Raw genomic sequence first — 21,071 nt, 5'->3', positions numbered from 1 at the left:
GGCTCTTGCCCGACCATGTTTCATGGTTAATACTTGGAAGGGATAAGTACCCCCCCAATGGGCCCTCTGGAGTGTCGAAAAAAAAAATTATTAGTAGTTATGCGCAACTAACATAAGACAACAAACTAGATTGTCTTGCTTCTATGGAGGTTCGCTAGTACATCAAATGTTAGCCTTTAAGACATAGGGAACATATCTATTTCTCCATTTTAGACTACATACATCAATTAGACTATTTAACTACCAATACACATTGTTTCTTTTAATTTCTAAAATTAGCTACGAAGCATGACATGTAAAAGCTCATTCACGTGAGTCATTCCATTTGCAAAAGCTAAATTTTGAATCATAAGCTATATTTTTACATCATACATCGCATGTGCCTTACAAGCACAAACCAACTCAACCATTGAGATGAATAGGTTACCTCCATGTACTTCTTCCATCTCAACTTATGTCACATCTAAATCTTTGCGTAGCTCATTCAAAGCAATCTTGCCAGATTGTAAGTGAACAATATTGATAGCTCCAAATCGCGTGCACCATGGGGAACATGCATCCAAGTGAATTGAAGAAACTGAGGAGTAAGGACGGACCACTTGACTTGTAACTTTTCTTGTAATAGCTGTAGAAGCTAAACGAGTCCATTCCTCATTAATGACTTTCCATGTTAAGCCTTGCGGTTGCCATGGAACTCTAATACGCTAGAAGTCCTCTGCAGCCTTGCAAATAGCGCAACAATATGTATATGACAATGAAAAAAAAATTAAAAAAATAAAGGGATATGTAAGACAACATAAATAAAAACCAAAGTAAAATTAGAACAAAATAAAATGTTTCAAAGCGACGGGTCTCTCTAGGCAACCTCTAATTCCCTTGGATATTGCTAATGTGTTGCACCTATTCAACTCGTATATCCAAGCGACCTCCACTGTTGCAAAGATTCTCTCACATCCTCCAATTCACGATACAAAATCACGTACACTTCCATGTATCTAATCAATTGGAGAAGGAAGCTTTGTGTCCTTCTATGAAGGAGAGAGTAAGCTTTGGGTGTTTGAGCCATAATAAATGGGAAGGGTCATTGGTAGCTTAAATTCGAATAGGAGACAGGTAGAGTACCTGTCCAAAGTTTCACTACAATGCAATCATAAACAAATAAAATCGACTTGCGCCATTGAATGTAAGTGTGAGACAAATGAAAAGCCTGTCCGCCCATAATCACATTGCAAGAAAGTCTGATTTTGGTTATCCCTTTTTCAACTTAGCCAAAGCCTTGAGCGAGGCGTTTGATTTTTGTCGACATAGGTTAGGTTCCATAAAAAGCATCCAATCTAAACCGATCCCCGAGAAGACTTGATTGACAAATTCTGCCACCACTGCACAAAAATAAGAAACGAGGACTTTCTTAAACTGTATCACTCTTGTGACCAATTGGTAAGTGTGATCGAGTAAAGGAGTATATACGGCAATGAACTCTATCTTTTGTGTACACACATATATTTCCTCCCATGGATCTGCAAGGCTCACACAAACTTCCAATGGAAAAGGTTACTAGGAGGAGGGGTGAATTTAGGACAACCCAAATAGATAGACCACGGGGCCAACAGAATGTGAAGAACACCGGTAGTTGTGTGCAACCTAGCAAAGCAAAAACGGGAGAGGGGAGCCATGGTGGAGAGCAAGAACAGACAGAGAATAGAGAGTAGAAGTAGAGAAAGAGATTGTTAAAAAACTACAGATAGTAGAACAAAGAAAGGAGAATCGAAAACTCGTAACCTTTCTCAACATCTTCTCTTACGATGGTCTTCTATATCTAAAGTACGACTTGACAAGAATTATTATTATCTTGCCCTATAAACCCAACCACGATGGAAAACCTTGGAGATAAGACCTCTCTCGTTTCTACTCTGCTAGGCTACACACAATTGCCGGTGAACTTTATGTTTCGTTGATCCCGTGGTCTATCTATTCAGGTTCTCCTAGATTTACCCCTCTTCCTAATTCACACCTTTTCCATTAGAAGTTGTGAGCCTTGCGGATCCATGGACGGAAATAGAGAGGTATACACAAAAGATAGATTCCATCGTTGTATCTACTCCTATACTCGATCACAATTACCAAGTGGTCACAAGAGTAATGCACTCTAAGAGGCCCTCGTTTCTCATTTTTGTGCCACGGTTGCAGAACCTGTCAATCAAGTCTTATCAGAGACCGGTTTAGATTGGATGCTCTTTATGGAACCTAACCTATGTGAATAAAGTCAAAACGCATTGCTCAAGACTTTGGCTAAATATGAAAAGAGACATTTTTCACTAAAACCTGACTTTCTTGCAATACGATTGTCAAACAGGTTTTTAACTTATTTCACACTTACATTCAATGGTTTAACCATTCCATTCGTTTAGGATTATCTTCTGATGAAACTCTGGACACGTACTCTACCTATCTCCCATTCAAATTTAAGTTATCAATAGCTCTTCTCATTTCTTATGGCTCGAAGTCAGTTTCTCATATTGATGAAAACGGTTTTTTTCCATCTTTATCAACTTTCTTTTGTTAGCATCTGAGAATATCAAAAATCCCAACAACACCCCAAGCCAAAGTCACTATTTCATAGAAGTACACATAGATTCCTTCTCCAGTTGATTAGATATATGGAAGTGTATGTGCTATTGTATCCAGAATTGGAGGTTGTGAGAGGGATACTTACAACGATGGAGGTATGCGAGTTGAATAGATCCGGCACATTAGTAATATCCAAAGGGATTAGAGGTTGACAAGAGAGACTCATCACTTTGAAACATATTATTTTGTTCTCATTTTACTTTGGTTTTTGTTTATGTTGTCTTTTTTGTTCTCATACTTTGGTTTTGTTTATATTATCTTATATATTTCTTTTTCTTTATTCTATTTTTCATTGTCATATACGTTTTGGGTGCGCAGGTTGAGTATTGGGTTCTTCATAAGGATGCAAAAGACTTTCAGTGTATTAAAGTTCCATGGCGACCCCAAGTCTTAAATATGCGAAGTCATCAATGAGAAATGGATTCATTCAGCTATTGTTGCTATTACAAGAAAAGTTACAAGTTAAGTGGTCCATCCTTACTCTCAGATTCTTCAATTCATTTAGAAGCATGTTTCCCATATGATGCACGCACGCAAATGGAAAAAATTAAGCGTTTGTTTGGAGCTATCAATGTTGGTCACTTCCAATCTGGCAAGATTACTTTGAATTAGCTACACAAAGATTTAGATATATGTGTGGGTATGTATACATACATACACACACACATATCTAAATCTTTGTGTGGGTGTGGGTGTGGGTGGGTGTAGATTTAGATGCTAAATCTTTTTGTATATGTGTGTGTATAGATTTAGATGTGTGTGTGTGTATACATACACACGCACATATCTAAATCTTTGTGTAGCTCATTCAAAGTAATCTTGCCAGCTTATACGTGACCAACATCAATAGCTCCAAACAAACGCTTGATTTTTTCCAATTACTTGTGTGCAACATATGGGGAGCATGCACTAAATGACTTAAAGAATCTGAGTAAGGATGGACACCTTAACTTGTAACTTTTCTTATAACAACAACAGAAGCTGAATGAGTCCATTTCTCATTGATGACTTCGCATGTTAAGACATGCGATCGCCATGGAACTTCAATACATTAGAAGTCTTCTGCAGCCTTGCGAACAACCCAATACTCAACTTGTGCACCCAAATGTATATGATAATGAAAAATAAAATAAAGTAAAGGAAATATATATGTGTGTATGTATATGCATCTCTCTCTCTCTCTCTCTCTCTCTCTCTCTCTCTCTCTATATATATATATATATATATATATATATATATATATTATACATACATATAAACATATATATACATACATACATATATATATATATATATATACAAATACATTCTCTCTCTCTCTCTCTCTCTCTCTCTCTCTCTCCTTCGTTCTCCTTCCTCCTCTCTCTAGAGTGGAAAAACACCACGTTTGATGCAGCTCACATTTTCTTCTTTTTCACTCCCATCCTCGTATCCACCATTTGATGCATGTTGCATGAACTGTGGGATGTCTCCACTCCAAAAGATCTCTCGATCTCTTCCTTCTTCTCTATTTCTCCCTTCTTCTCCCTCTTTATATCTCTCTCCCTCATTCTCTCCTCTCTCTCTCTCTCTCTTCCCTATATCTCTCTCCCTCATGGAGGTAAGTGCTCTTTCATTTTAATATAATTTAGTGATTATTTGTTTTAGTGTGTGTTTTATATTGACAAAGGGGCTTACCCTCCCGCAAAGGGGGTTTAGGTTAATCGCAAAGGAGGTTGTTGCCGCAACACCACAAAGGGGGTTGTGAATAGACTTGTTGGAGAGTGAAGCCTAGATTACGGTCACAAGTGACGAATATCTTGTAGAAAATGGGATTAAAAGATGGTGGAGCTACCCTTGCAGAAGAGGTAGATGATCACGATCGTTCGACGAAAATGTGCCAATCAATTCCCATAAACAAAGTTGGTGAACACTATGAAGGAGAAGATGGTAACACCACCCTTCCTATCGAGTACAATGATGTTAAAATCTTAGCCGTACTTGATAGTGGGACTAGAGTTTCCATCGTGACTAAAAACATATGGGAAAAATGGGGTAAACCAACCTCAAGGAAGACTCATATGAGATTGCAACTTGCCGATAGATTTATAGAACGACCCCTAGGGTTTCTAGAAAATGCAACAGTCACCACATGTGGCATTGAGTTTGAGTATACCTTTGTTCTGGTAGGTTTTGGCACAAGGCCAAACTATGATATCATATTGGGTCGGCCATTCATAAGTTAGCTCAAAATGATTCAAGATTGGGGATATGACTACATCTACGTACGTGATAAAGCTACTACTACATGCATTAGTTTGCAAAATCATAGCTACAAAGATCTAGTTAAGACCCTGTAGACCATTTTGACTCATCCACAGAGCCAAACTATGACATTCCAAGAAAATCCAATGCTAACACACCTCTTTGGATGTGTGGAGCCTTGGACATTAGTAGTCTGCAAAAGCAAGACTATAACTTGGTTTTGCCAAGTAAGATCCTGATTAAATTTCATAACCTTTCCCTAATAGGACTTTTAACCTTTGGAATGGTGTCAGTTCTTAGCAACTCTAGATGTGTGTACCATCAAGGAAACCCCTACCCAATTGTGTGACGATCAAGGCTATGATTTAGTATCTATAGTGGCGATCCAACCTATCACCGAACCCACTCACTTGCTCACTACTAACCATCTTGGTCGAGAATGTGCACATCAATAATTACAAGTGAAAGAACCAAAGCACCAAAGAGCCATAAAGTACAAAGTTCTCACTATTGAACAGGAGAACAAGAATTAGATAACGGATAATAATCCAGATAAAGTAGATTTGGAATTAGACATCCTGGTGGAATTATGAGCAAATAGGTTTGAGCAATTTGCATTGGTCGACTCAGGAGCTCAACACAATTCCATTAGCTATGCCACTTTTAGATGTTTAGAAGAGGTAAAGCTAATAGAGGATTCAACACAACTAATTGGATTTGCCAATGACTGTGTTACAACTATCATGATAGAGCAAACGTACCACCGTTTATCAATGGCTTGCAATGTAATCATAGGTTCAACATTCTACCCCGACAAAAATATGCTTCATAGGTTAAGCTTGTAAAGCAACAATAATACAAAACCTACCCTTGATTGGGAGAACAACAACAGGGTGTATTTTGGCAACAAGAATGCCAGATCTTATGTTTCATTTGTTGACGTCGATAACTATGTGTAGATATCTGAAGAAGACAACAATGGAAATGCTTAATCTTCCTGTGGAATTGACTCCATCCACATCTTCCCAAGTAGCTCAGTTGTCATTGTCACATCCTTTCTCCTAGGACAGGTTAACCGCACACACAAAGTGGTAGAAAGAAATGATTCCTCTACTCACACCACTTTTAAATGCGTTCTAGTATTTGAAGTTCCTAAGTTCAAACCTCATCTCCACAAAAAGTGAAGAAGAAGTACAAAAAAAACAAATAGGTAACCAAATAGGTTTGGATATTAAAAGCTCACAAACCCAAAAAGATTTGGATACCCACATCATCTCCACCAGGGATTTCATTAACGTGATCGCAAACACATGAGCACGTTAATAACGTTATAGAGTGATTACACATCAAAAACATGTAATCAATATCAATGTAACCCTCCTGGCAACACATATAAAAACCACCTTAGCCGGTAAGCCCACCAGAATTTTTTATTTTCTTGGGGGGCTCGCTGAGCTAGTCCGACAGTCTACCATCCGTCGGGAAATAAAAAAGCTCGACAGGGCATTAAGTAAAAATTAAAACCTCTTGCCATTTTTAGCCTTTTGACAAGGAAAATCCGTGGGGAATGTATACTTACGTTGGATACAATTATTTCTCCTTGTGAGGCGACCTAAGCTAACAGAGTCACGAGTCTTATTTTTGGACCGAACGTGATTCTTTATATGGTAACCGTATCTTAAAAGATTTAAATTCGTGACCTAAGACAAAGGTATGATGCTAAACAAATTAGATCTCTTCAGGGTTATGCTCATTTCGACAAATCCATTGGTCAGTAAAGGGACTGAAGTTGGTACTAGAAGATGAGCATATATTAAAAACAAGTCGTTAGAGATGTCCTGTACTAGTGTACCCGGTATATAAAGAGCTATATATACTTAGATGAGATAAGCCCAAATCCTTAAAGTCTTGCATTTCACACCATCATAGGTTTTGTTTGATATATATTCTTTGTCACTACACAATATGAGAGCTACAATCCTTACTTGGGTGAAAATAACTCTTATAAAGATCCTTGAGGTATAGCATTTCGCACCATTATAGGTTTTGTTTGATATATATTGTTTGTCACTACATAATATGAGAGCTACAATCCTTACTTGGGTGAAAATAGCTCTTATAAAGATCCTTGAATTATTGTATTTCACACCATCATAGGTTTTGTTTGATATATATTGTTTGTCACTACACAATATGAGAGCTACAATCCTTACTTGGGTGAAAATAACTCTTGTATATTTAATCGAATGTATAAGTGGGCTACAATCCTTGATTGAATCAAGGTAGTCCTCAAGTGTGTAAATGTATTGAAGATTTCATAGTAAGCATTAACAGCTACTTGGTGTTGATCTGCTGACACCGCTTGTGCGTCACATGTCTCCTTGCTCAGCCATGGTTTTAGGGATTGCAATTGCCAAATAGACAAATATTACATATCTTGGACAAATCTTTTTCTCTCGAACAACTACTCTGCAACTCTTCAGTTCAAAGTGTTTATCAACCATGACAAGACCACATCAAACCAAAGATATCAGAATGCTGAAATAGAGCTCAATTATAGATAGTTAGCCCACTTAACACAATTGTAAAAAGTTGATCCACTCAGCCCAATTATACATAATTGGTGCAAACAATTTAGTGTACAGTAAATAACTCAATCGACTATAGATTTGATAATTGGTGCAAACACTTCAATTCTACAGTAAACAACTCAATTGACTATAGATAATTGATCCAAATGAAAAACTATTAATGTGAACAGTAAGATCGTGATTAATTATAGACGAATGGTACTAATAAAAAGTCCAGATGACAAATCGTTTTCAACAAGCGATAGTAATTTTCAAATGTTTAAGACGGATAAAAAGACGACGTAAGTTCAATGAACGGCCGTTGAATAGGATTAAGATCGGTCTTTAAATGCTCTATGAAGAATAGGAAAATGTTGGAAGTATTTCTTCTGGCTTCACGCTCTCTTAACTTCATCCATGTGTCCACCTTTTACTGAATAGCTTTGAGAGTCTCATGGCCAGGGTGACAAAACACTTCATCTCGGAAGGAAATATACTCTCGTAGCTACACTCCAAAAATCTATCAACATCTCGTACAAAAAACCTAATGCATATATATTGTTGGCCTTTGTGTATGCATCCGAACACATTGGATCATAGATCTCTGAAGCAATCCATGGCCGCTTTGACAACTCATGTTCTCCTGCTTTCTTTGCCTCCAAAATTGCAAATGAATATTAAGCTGCATTATGTACATGATTATTGGACACTCGTTTGGCTGAGGTTCCGAGCATCATGCCCCAATCAATAATACCAATATGAGGCTTATTTGAGCTAGTAAAATCTAACATTACATTATAGAGAAATGTACTACGCTAGCAGAGTGAGCGACTACAATGCTATCAATCAAATCACTGCTTTGAGACGTGCATGCTCTATCTCTGATAGTTGTTGATTTGCAGACGACAATTTCTTCCAGCCATACTGGAGCCTATGCATGCAACACCGAAATGCGTCTTGCGAGAAGGGTACTAGGCACATTAGGTCTCCTAATGAGCCCCCATTATAATATGGAAAGAGAGTGATCTAGAGGACCTCCGTACTGAAGCCGATGCATTTGATAATAGAGAGATGCAATGTTTGCATGTCTTGCTCTGTTTGGACGCTATCAAACTTTGCTTATGTCCCTCCCTTATAGCATTTTCTTACGTAAGTGATATGCTCTAAAAAAAAGAATATGTTTTTAATAGTATATAAGCTGCAAACACCAAACGAACTTGATTCAATCATGACAGCTTCTACCGGGGCTTCGTAGGGAATGCCTATCAAATACGCGCACTTAGCATTTAATGTTGTGCGCATGAATGTGTGGATACCATTAGCATATGTTGCTAAATTGGCTTTATCTTACAGAAAAAAAATTCTAAATGAATTATTGGATTTATAAGTGAGAGGGTTTTCTCGCTTGGAACACCAACGAAAAATTAATTCTAAATGAATTATTGGAATTTTAAGTGAGAGGGTTTTTCTCACTGGAGACATCCGAGTACAAAGTATTCCTAGTGCGTCATTTAAAGTAATGACGGGAACACTGAGAACGGGAATATCTGTAAGGCCACCAGGAACGGGTACTTCTGATGCATCACATCGGATGGGTGACAGGGAGCATCGGAAAGAAGTATCCGACCATCCGGGAACGGACATCTCTGATGCGTCATAGGATGGGTGACATAGAGCATCGTGAAGGAGATTGTACCGTAAGTTTGGTAGGAAAGGACTAGGTGATGGGTATTCCTGATGCGTCACAAGGTGGGTGACGGGTGCATCGGAAAGGGAATATCCATAGTCGGGAGGAAATTCCGAACTGTGTTAGAATTGTGCACAAGGAAAAGCAAGCACTTGAATGAAGATGGGTTCATAGGAAACTTTGAGGAAAAACAGATGCTTTCTGAGAAAGCGGGATTGCTTTTCGGGAAAGCACATGCTTTCCCGCGAGGAAGTCTATGTCTGCATTGCAACTGTGCATGTGATTGCATCCAGGGACGCCTGGGAAGTGCTGTGAAAGCATTGTTTTTAACTTATAAGGTTTTATTGAGTTTTTGGGCAGGTTCAGATTATTTTTAAAATACGCCGACCGTCCACTTAATAAGTGGGCAGCCATCTGATAAATAAGGCAACAGATCAGCCAGCGTTTTCTCTCTCTCTTTTTCTGGCAGAACAGAAAAAAAAAAAAAAACGGCTGCGATCTCTACGCGAGCAGCTATTCATGTCCGTGGCTAGGAGCTATAAAAGCATCACATGCCCTCACTCAGAGAGGAGGACCAATCTTTGCAAGGAGGAGATGCTACTGCAGATTTCAGCCATAAAGAAGACGTTGCCAGTGATGCCCATGGCTGCCCCAAGTGTACAAGATGTCGCCAAGACCCAGTGCGCGAGTTCCCTCGCGAAGAAGTGCCTACGAAGCGTGTTTCCATCGCGACAAGTTGCTGTTTTTCTCTGTTTTCAGCCCATAAACGTCGTAGACGGGGCTGATTTACGAGAAGGAACCCGAGAACACACCTCTTTTGTGTGTAGGATTGGAAGAGAGGATTTTTCTATGTAAAGATCTCTTCCGGGGAATTGCTTTTCGAGAACGGAGTTGCGTTTCGAGCGTCGAGACTTTGAAGGTAACGTTTTTCATGTTATGATCTTTGAGTATTTGATTGCAGGTGTACTTCCTCTTCGTGAGGGAGTAGGAGCAGAGGAAGGCATGAGCCTCTGCAAGAGAAAAGCGCTCTGAGGAACTAGAGCCAGATCAGCCCAAGGGTTTCGTACCCGAGTTTGGGAAGAAGATCCACGGATCGGAGAGAGGTAGTCTCTCAAGTTGCGATCCGGAAGTTGGGATTCCCAAGTAAGGACTTCGTGTCCGGGAAAGCAGAGTTGTTCTGCGGGAAGAGGACTCTGGAAAGAGAGTTAGAAAGAGTTGCAGGGATGTCATGCCCTGAGTCTGGAAGGTGAGATCCAGAGGCGAGAACCTTGGTTCTCAAGGATTTGGAATAAGGAACGGAAGTTCCTTGGAATAGGGTTTTGCCCTAGGAATCGGAAGCTGAGGCTTCCGGGAACCATCAAGTCTTATTCTAGAACAAACGTGGTAATACGTTCGGTTCAAGTGCTTGTATAGACTTCTCCTCAGTAATAAAGATACTATTACGGGGGGGGACCAGCCCATCTGATGGTCCCCAGTACTGTGTCGATCTTCTCACTCTCTATCTCTCTCTCTATTTATTTCTCTCTATATCCTCTGGCTTCAGTAATAAGTGATAAATCCTATTTATCCGAATGTATTTTATATTGTTATGCGCTCCCGTTTGTGACAGTGGTATCAGAGCATGGTCTCCTCTCTTTCTCTGTAAAGGAGGATGACTCTGGGAAGATACGGGAAGAAGCCATGACAAGCCAAGAGAGAAGTAAGCAGGCGGAACCCTAAAACCTGCAAGGAAAAGCTCGCAGAGTTGGAAATTTTTTTCTCTCTGCAAGAAGTCGACACAAGGCTTGGGATTCTCTGAGAAGGCGACGAGCATGATGCTCAAGAACCTAGAGAATCCAAGGAGCGGAATGCTCGAGATTCTTCAGAATCCAGAAAATATCCATGAACCTCATTCCAGAACTATAGCCATGAAATCCCGTCATTCTGGGAAGGATATGAAGAAGGTCTCTAGACCTAGGAACACTTCCAGTCAAGTTTGATACTCTTGACAGAAGGGAAGATGCCCCGAAAGCTACCCCTTACAGTCGACAGTTTGAAGTTGCCTTTGCATACGGCAATTCTGAGAAGCGTCGAAGATGAGGCATGTGATTAAACACCTCAAGGGGATTGCAAGTACTTGGTGGTATACCAAAGCTCTGCAAGGAACTTATAACAAGACTTCAATTCAATTCAAGGCTAAATTTTCCGACAAATTTTTTTCCTCTACGCTTTGAGGAAGGCATTCAAGAAGATTGGGATTGGTTTGCCCAATAGGAACACGAGCGAGTCAAAGCAAGTAGTGGTTCACTCTTGCCAAGGTAGGTCCATTCTTGATCTTCTCTGAGGAAGGAAAGATGAACAAATTTAACGAAGGACTTTTGCCCGAATTTTGTAAACCCATCTGCAAGATACTTTGTAGCAGATGGTGGAGTCAGCAATAAAAGCTGAAAGTGTACACCTTAGTGTACATAGAATCCAATCCCCGTAGTGGGACGGGAATCATTGAACACAGAAAGTTTGGAGTAAGGGAATTCAATCTAACTCTTGAGTTCTTGAATAGAAGACCCTCGAACTTTAAGTGAGAGGGCAGGTTTTCAATCAAAGTTACATCTTTGAGGAAATCATAAAGTGCATTGTGCTTGTTTGCTCTTTTGCACAAGATATGGTTATGTCTAACCTGGACTACCACTCTCGAGTGTTTATGAGAGCAGGATCAAACTGAACCATTGTTTTGTCTTCTGAGATGAATTGGTTTGCTTAACTAGCCGGAAGGTCAACTATTGATCTGGTATCCGGTAATTCTCGAACAGATTACCTGCTACTGCGGGTAGGAAATTATGAAGGAACCATTCTGAGCTTCCAAGCAAAGAAAAGCTTTCATGAAGCTTGAGTACTCTTTAAGCCAACACCCCCTACACGGTAAGGGAAGATATGGTAGTGCTTTTTGCACAAGTGAATGAACACTCTCTTTAGGAGGGAAGGAACAAGCGACGACTACGGCCTGTGCTAGAGGAATCCAAGGATTAAAATCCTAGATTATTTGATGAGCGGGTTTGGCTCTAAGATCGAGCCAAGTGATCGTCAAGTTGAGCGTCTTCGCTCTAAGGATTTTACGAAGGGAAGGTAATTTCCCAGGTTCACCGAAACTCTAACACAGCTTAAGAATTATGTACACTTTTGAGTACATGGATAACACACGAAGATGCAGACCTATGCCAAGGAACTCGACGAGAGTTTGTTATACTCTCTTGAGCGCCTTTTTGCGCGCAAGAATATTTCAACACGAGAATCTCTATTTGAGATGTGTTTGGTAGAAGGAATTTGAGTTTCTCTATGGAGAAGAGGTTTTCCGATGGTCGTTGATCATTGAGTACGCTATGTGCCTTTACCATTACAGTAGCAACTTTTGGTTGCGGTATATGTTTCTCCATGAGAAGGTCAAGTAGCATTTACACGCTGCTGGAATAAATTCGAACTATTATGTTCGTAAGAATATAGCTCGCCAACCGTTTCAAAATGGTAAGAATTACATATCGGAGAAGATCCCTGAGAATCAAAGAAGGTTCGCTCTATTGTGAACCGGGTTTGAACGTACGTTCAGAAAATGCTATGGCTAGAATCCTATCTGCTTGAGATTTTGCAAATCGTCATTGATGCTCGCAAGGTGAATCATTTTTATGATTTTGTAAGGAAGAGACGCTAATGGGCGTCGGGAAATCACTGCTGGTGGTAATAACTCGCAGGAGGAAAAGATTGGAAGGAAGTGCCGCCCAGCACAAAGAATCTTCGGATTGGAACCGTCCGCCTACGTTGAGTGACGACCCGAAACAAGAACCTTCTTTAAGGTGATCGCAAACTTTGTTTGTGAAAGAAAGACATCGAGCTTAATGCTCTATGACTTTGGCATTCCCTATGTGGGAGGACACAAGAGGTTTAATACCCTCTAGACTAACAACGCAGGATTATGCGCAAGGACAGATACCTAGATTGATTTCTAGGTGGATTATTCTTTTCGGATTGAGAAGGTGGAATTGAGTTAACACACTCTGGAATGAGGAAACTTTCGATCTGTTGGAAAGACGCGAATGACGAGTTCTTCCACGGCTCGTAAGTTTGATGATTGGTGAAGGATATCCTCAAGAGGAAGGACATGAATCGGTAAGCTAAGTATTGAATTATTAAATTTTCGAATTTTTGTTTACTTTAATTTTTAAGTTCTCTTTTGAGAAGGACTAGCTCAACTCACCATTGAGCAAGATTTGGAATATTTTCGGTTTCTCCCCGGCAGTTCAGTTGGACCTCTACAGTTGAGGACAACTGTTTATAAGTGAGAGGGATGTTGCTAAATTGGCTTTATCTTACAAAAAAATAATTCTAAATGAATTATTGGATTTATAAGTGAGAGGGTTTTCTCGCTTGGAACACCAAGGAAAAAATAATTCTAAATGAATTATTGGAATTTTAAGTGAGAGGGTTTTTCTCACTGGAGACATCCGAGTACAAAGTATTCCTAGTGCGTCATTTAAAGTAATGACGGGAACACTGAGAACGGGAATATCTGTAAGGCCACCAGGAACGGGTACTTCTGATGCATCACATCGGATGGGTGACAGGGAGCATTGGAAAGAAGTATCCGACCATCCGAGAACGGACATCTCTGATGCGTCATAGGATGGGTGACATAGAGCATCGTGAAGGAGATTGTACCGTAAGTTCGGTAGGAAAGGACTAGGTGATGGGTATTCCTGATGCGTCACAAGGTGGGTGATGGGTGCATCGGAAAGGGAATATCCATACTCGGGAGGAAATTTCGAACTGTGTTAGAATTGTGCACAAGGAAAAGCAAGCACTTGAATGAAGATGGGTTCATAGGAAACTTTGAGGAAAAACAGATGCTTTCTGAGAAAGCGGGATTGCTTTTCGGGAAAGCAGATGCTTTCCCGCGAGGAAGTCTATGTCTGCATTGCAACTGTGCATGTGATTGCAGCATCCAGGGACGCCTGGGAAGTGCTGTGAAAGCATTGTTTTTAACTTATAAGGTTTTATTGAGTTTCTGGGCAGGTTCAGATTATTTTTAAAATACGCCGGCCGTCCACTTAATAAGTGGACAGCCATCTGATAAATAAGGCAACAGATCAGCCAGCGTTTTCTCTCTCTCTTTTTCTGGCAGAACAGAAAAAAAAAAAAAAAAAAAACGGCCGCGATCTCTACGCGAGCAGCTATTCGTGTCCGTGGCTAGGAGCTATAAAAGCATCACATGCCCTCACTCAGAGAGGAGGACCAATCTTTGCAAGGAGGAGATGCTACTGCAGATTTCAGCCATAAAGAAGACGTTGCCAGTGATGCCCATGGCTGCCCCAAGTGTACCAGATGTCGCCAAGACCCAGTGCACGAGTTCCCTCGCGAAGAAGTGCCTACGAAGCGTGTTTCCATCGCGACAAGTTGCTGTTTTTCTCTGTTTTCAGCCCATAAACGTCGTAGACGAGGCTGATTTACGAGAAGGAACCCGAGAACACACCTCTTTTGTGTGTAGGATTGGAAGAGAGGATTTTTCTATGTAAAGATCTCTTCCGGGGAATTGCTTTTCGAGAACGGAGTTGCGTTTCGAGCGTCGAGACTTTGAAGGTAACGTTTTTCATGTTATGATCTTTAAGTATTTGATTGCAGGTGTACTTCCTCTTCGTGAGGGAGTAGGAGCAGAGGAAGGCATGAACCTCTGCAAGAGAAAAGCGCTCTGAGGAACTAGAGCCAGATCAGCCCAAGGGTTTCGTACCCGAGTTTGGGAAGAAGATCCACGGATCGGAGAGAGGTAGTCTCTCAAGTTGCGATCCGGAAGTTGGGATTCCCAAGTAAGGACTTCGTGTCCGGGAAAGCAGAGTTGTTCTGCGGGAAGAGGACTCTGGAAAGAGAGTTAGAAAGAGTTGCAGGGATGTCATGCCCTGAGTCTGGAAGGTGAGATCCAGAGGCGAGAACCTTGGTTCTCAAGGATTTGGAATAAGGAACGGAAGTTCCTTGGAATAGGGTTTTGCCCTAGGAATCGGAAGCTGAGGCTTCCGGGAACCATCAAGTCTTATTCTAGAACGAACGTGGTAATACGTTCGGTTCAAGTGCTTGTATAGACTTCTCCTCAGTAATAAAGATACTATTACGGGGGGGGACCAGCCCATCTTCTGGTCCCCAGTACTGTGTCGATCTTCTCACTCTCTATCTCTCTCTCTATTTATTTCTCTCTATATCCTCTGGCTTCAGTAATAAGTGATAAATCCTATTTATCCGAATGTATTTTATATTGTTATGCGCTCCCGTTTGTGACAGCATCCGATCAGCCATCGATGGCTCCATGTCCATCTTGCGTCATCTTGATTCACTTGGACAAAGTGGATTGATCTTGAACTTTCACCCTCTTCGTCTTTACCGTTTGCTCCTCCCACGGTTTGTTCCATAGCTCTACTTTGGCCATATTGTAAGTGGAAGGAAGGTCTTCTTTCAGGTCTCTGCAACATATCTTTATACTATCAAGCATCGTTCTGATTTTATGATACGGGTCGAATTCACTGAATCTTGTTGGCACCAATAACTCGTAGTGGCCTTCTCCACGCAGTCATTTTTGCACTAATCAATTTTTTATTTCAGGCGTCATTTTTGCATTGGTCAATTAAAAAAACGACTTAAATACAACTGCATAGCGCACTAACAATTTCACACATGTTAGACTATCAAAATATTAGGTTAAAAACATGCAACACTTCAAAAACCATCTCAAATCATAAGGCATTGATTCACACTACTTAGCACAAACCATAACGATAAAATAAATGAAATACATTGACTCAATGAGTTAATCATTTGGACAATACAGATTAAAATTCCTGAACACTTCAAAAAACTATGTTGGACCATAAGACATAAGTTCACATTTTAATTGTTACCACTTTAAAAAACTAGATTACAATAAAAGACATGTGGATCATATTTTCAATTATGAGATGAAAAACATGGCAAAATTTTTAATTTTCCAAAATTAGGATTATGGTAATAAGTTTTAAGGTAGAAAAGTCATAAAATTTTAGTGCAGTTTTAACAAAACGTTCATAAATTAAATATAATTTCTTATCCAAACAAGATTTTTGCATAGATATCAAGGCAAAACTTAAGGTTTATAATACATCTATACGTCAACACCCGTCAAACAGGCATGTTTCAAGCTTTCAAACTCACAAGCATCTTGTAAACCAGTTCATTTAAAAAATTTCATAGTGCATAATTTCTTGCACAAAAAACATTGCTATTAAAAACTAATGAAAGTGTGTATATGAATTTCTTAATTGTATACACATAGGTGAGATGAATGAAAACATTCAAAAGTGGACTTTATTTTAAAACTAATTTTCGATAAATAAAAAATAAAAAATACAACATGCGCATTTCGTGGGATATGACATAAATCAATAAATGTGGCTTACATAACTATCAAATAGTATCATCTTATGTAATGGACTTGTAGATGCAATACATATGCGACATAAGACATTGCAAATTTAGATGAATTAAATGTTTCATGTGGTCATTGATTGAAGGAATGCAAAACAAATATATAAGTACTTACTATTGAGATTGTATACAAAAGTGACGTGTTTTAATTTTTATGGATATTTTGGATAACATTTTATAAGTTTGCAAAAGCACTTCTTCAGATGTTTTTTTAGATTCTATGTACCATTTTACTTAAATTCGTGAAAAGAAAACACTAAAATGTTTTTTTGGTACCAAACTAGTGTTAATATAATAAAGATGGTTGACAAAAAAATTCAATAAATAGTTGTTACATGATTATAATTTTCTTTTGTTTTTTATAGATGTGTTATGATTTGATACGATATGCTTTGACAAAAACCTCAACATAAACATTTATAGACATTATGAACGTTAGTATACAAAATACTCTTCGCGGTTCGCGTTATCGGCTAAGTATTTCGTGTACATAATACTCAAACAAACACTATATATACGCATATAGTTCATACGACGACCTGAACGCCGCATTTATGCATAAACACATGCTTCTAACAAACGACACACATTAGCCGCGTTACCGACTAAGTGCTGCTGGAATCTAAAGAGTGAAAATAGTTTAAATACGAACATCATATGCCCATATGTTTCTTTTGCACGGGGAAGGGAAGTTGAGCCGCGTTACCGAAGTAGCACCCATACGATGAGTCAATACGTACCATAAGGACATCATATTCCCCGCGTAACCGAAGTGATGCCCCCATGGTAAGCACCATTCCATAGAAAGGCTAACGCACACACCCATGTTGTGTAGTAAGGTACCATGTTATTGTCGTACAATACAACACAAGGCACGCTACCACACAACACAAACACACGAGTCGTGTGATCAGGTACTCTATCACTGCCGTGCATTGCGAAATTCCCAACAAAAGGCCAGAGTATATGCAATCCCCTCTCAAAAGCTGATGATGGCATCCAAGAAATGGAGATTTTTATATGCCATAGTCTATTAGCCAACAAATGACCGTATGGGAATACATAGGCCTCAATTTGGCTAGAAGATTTTGTATCCACTCTTTTCTAGCTGGTCTAGCTGGTAATGATCCCTTCATTTAGAGGCAAAGAGAGAGGACATCATACGTAAATAACTCCTTCCAAAAAGACATGATAGAATGAGTAAGGACCTCTATAAACTTTTTGTCCTTACTTAGCTCAACCATTCCACCATGGAGACCGACACTTGATAAAATAGCCTTAAGTTCCCTTATACTTAGGCCTTTCTTGAGATCATCAATTTTAGTATCTCTCAAACACAGGAAGCCTAGCAATTTTAGCTCTAGATAGTCTTGTCATTAGAAGACAAAGAAGAAGTGCCAAAGATACAAAAATGTAGCTATAGAATAAATATTCGAGGGCAAGGGATAGTTTTAAAAAAAGTAGCACTGAATATAATCCATAAACTTGGCCACCATTATCTAGGAACTTGTGGACTTCTTATATGATCTATTTCTGTGCCCACCTTCGCAATGAGAGAGAGAGAGAGTACCTTGGCAGTGTATGACAACAGCTCAACAGCTCCGTAGCCACATACAAGAACCTTAAGTGGACCTTACTCCCATGCCACAGTAGTAATGCTGCCATTATTAAGCGAGCAAGTAGCCCCTCAATAAGTATGACCAGCGGCAAGCCTTCAAAGCCCTTTGTGCAGTTTCTTAAAGCTCTAATAAACTGGTTCTTGCTCCGGATGTGCATGGAGTCCAATAGATCGGTGAAGCTGAATATTGTGGTTTGTCTGATATGCACAAAGTCTAGAAGTAGACAACCCATGACGGCGGCACAACAAAACCAAGCTCTGATGCTTGTGGGTGCGGCCAAGTATGTCGAAGACCAATGCCCCGCCCATTTATTAGAGGCAGTAGACAAACACCACAACACAGTGCTCCATGAAGTGAATAGGACATCAAACTGAAGTACATGAGGTGGGCAGCTTAAGGAAATTCATAAAACATCCCTCTCTGAAAAGAGCTTCACATGTACTTGAACCAGATTTTGACACAATTACTTTCTTTACTCTATACCCAATGTGGGATGCATTCCCAATTGCATCTGTTACATAGACTCTGACAGGCATCCTTCAGACCAGGGATGCTGAGAAACCATCAACCCAGAACCACACACTCAACACCATAGTTAGAACAGCTTCTAGCACCCTGGGGACTGTGCTGTCTATGATCCCAAATTCTTTTATCTGTGGTCCTATTCGATGCTTCGTTTCCTATAAGGTACTCCTGCAGCATAGTTGTGATCTCGCAAACAGCACCCCATCCTTGTCATCCTTGGTTTGCACCTTCCTTATCACTGACCTCGTCCATTTGTCAGAGCTGGGTGATTGGAGAGGCAAACAGACACATGCCTTGCCTTGTAAAAAAGAGGGCATGGTATCTTCGTCAAAAAAGATCGACATGGCAGGAAGAAGATCTGAAGCGCGCTCACCTGTCTCTAGGGTTCGGTTTTGGAAGTACAGACCTGCCCATTGCTGGACATGGCAACATTTATCCTCGAAGCACTGTGCACAAGGAAGGACGAAGATGTCGTTTATGTGCGTCTTGAGAACGGCACCAGGAAAGAGGCTAACGAGGCAGGTTAAAGCATTTAAGCTGCAATCCAGACCGCGACACAAGCAATCATCGTCTCAAGGACACCTCAATGTATCATGTTCATGGTGATAATTTGTCCGTGGAGTACAAAGAAGTAAAACAGCCTCCACACCATAGACATCCTGGCAATGGAGGACAAATTGGAGGGTCTCATGATGTCGATTTTTTCTGGTAAATGCAAGCACAGGCTTGGCTCTCTGGCTTGTCACGAACCGAGTCCAGAAAGCTGATCGTGCCATTTACCACCCTGGAGATCTCCTGAGCCTGTACGCCTCGAATCTTGCAAGCCACTAAATGAGCGTATGTGAAGATGATTGCCATATTCAAGCAGTTGCCGAATCTATAAACTGGTTTTCCTGTGTGTGTGTGTGTGTGTGTGTGTGTGTGTGTGTGTGTGTGTGTGTGTGCGCCCGCGCATATTTGCCTACTGGTTCCTCAGAGTTGCCTCTCTTACCCTTATTTTTGAGCTATGCACGGAAACAGCTTCTTCTTTGCGACTCCATCATTAGAGGTGAAACAATGACAACCTGTGGTACGTCTTTTATTGACCATTTCTGTATTACACAGCTTGGAAACAGGTGAATCTCATATCTTACCCACCACTCCCGTGTTACATGGCTCAGGAACAGCTGAATCTTCTTCTTCTGTGCATCATTGCCATGTCAGCTCTAAGGATGACTTGCTAGACTCTATCTGTTGGCCATCTCTAACCCACCATTTCTCTGTCACAGTAACTTGGAAACAGCAGTATCTCCATTCTTCTGTTCTTCTTTGCTACTAAAGTTCTAAGTATCAATTGCTGCTGCCCACCCCATTTCTGTGTTACATAGCTCAGATTAGCTGAATTTCCTCCTTTGCATCTCCACCATTACAGCTCTAAAAACTTGCTAGGCTATATGATCCTCATCTTTTACTCCAATTTGCGTGCTGCCCACCTCATAGCCCCCATTTCTGTGTTACATACCTCGGAAATAGCTGAGTTTCCTTCATCTCCCCCCTTAGAGCTCAAAGGACTTGCCAGACTATCTGCTGTTCATTTCTTAAACTCACTTCTTCGTTGCGGATCCGAAGAAACTTCAAATGAGCACGGCTCTACTCACAGGGTCGGGATCCGATTCTTACCTTTTTCCGTCCGCCACCCATGCTCCTACGCAGTGCAAGCGCTCAGCCTTCTCCCACCATTAGAGCGCTAGATTGTATATACTAGGGTAAAGGTAAAGAGGCCAATTAAAAGCCGCCCCCCTTTAGAAGGACGTGACCACCCCCAAAATAAAACTCAATTTTATCGAGCGGTGGGACATCGAGCGATGGATGATGAGCTGGTTACGTAAGCTTTGCATTGAATCTGGGCCGCACGATCTGCGCTCGATCCTTGTTGGCAGCATTGGCACATAATACCCCACAAGGCTGATTTTGTTACACAAAAAATCTTCGTCGCTGTTGTGTGTCGTCTTCAGATCTTCGACAACGCTGATCCTTTTATTGCACGTGCACCTTGCAAAGAGCTTCCGATTGCATTCCTCCAGGCCGTAAACAGTGCAACACAAATACGACACCTCCTCACAGTGCTTAAGTGGCCTTAACTTGGCCCTTTTACCCTACTCACAGGGTCGGGATCCGATTCTTACCTTTTTCCGTCCGGCACCCATGCTCCTACGCAGTGCAAGCGCTCAGCCTTCTCCCACCATTAGAGCGCTAGATTGTATATACTAAGGTAAAGGGGCCAATTAAAAGCCGCCCCCCTTTACAAGGACGTGACCACCCCCAAAATAAAACTCAATTTTATCCAGT

At 40.5% G+C, this 21,071-nt stretch overlaps 1 protein-coding gene across 5 annotated transcripts in view; it reads right to left on the bottom strand.

Moving 5' to 3' along the window:
* The window catches only part of LOC147421998 (uncharacterized), a 94,893-nt gene extending 74,334 nt beyond the window's left edge, over positions 1-20,559 (bottom strand). The window contains exon 1 of one of the 5 annotated variants that reach the window (XR_015186716.1): positions 20,403-20,559. Coding sequence is in view for 2 of the 5 variants with exons in the window: in XM_086502373.1 (XP_086358499.1) it covers positions 18,170-18,450 (281 nt within the window). In the remaining 3 variants the exon portion in view is untranslated. Of the gene's footprint in view, positions 1-18,169 lie in introns of all 5 variants that reach the window. The other 4 variants (XR_015186717.1, XR_015186718.1, XM_086502373.1 and 1 more) reach the window with 4 other exon arrangements.
* Positions 20,560-21,071: the final 512 nt, after the last annotated feature.

Source organism: Adiantum capillus-veneris, chromosome 27 (genome assembly GCF_014529385.1).
Source record: "Adiantum capillus-veneris isolate H3 chromosome 27, ASM1452938v2, whole genome shotgun sequence".
Classification (NCBI taxonomy): Eukaryota; Viridiplantae; Streptophyta; class Polypodiopsida; order Polypodiales; family Pteridaceae; genus Adiantum; species Adiantum capillus-veneris.
This window is presented reverse-complemented; position numbering and strand designations above follow the sequence as displayed.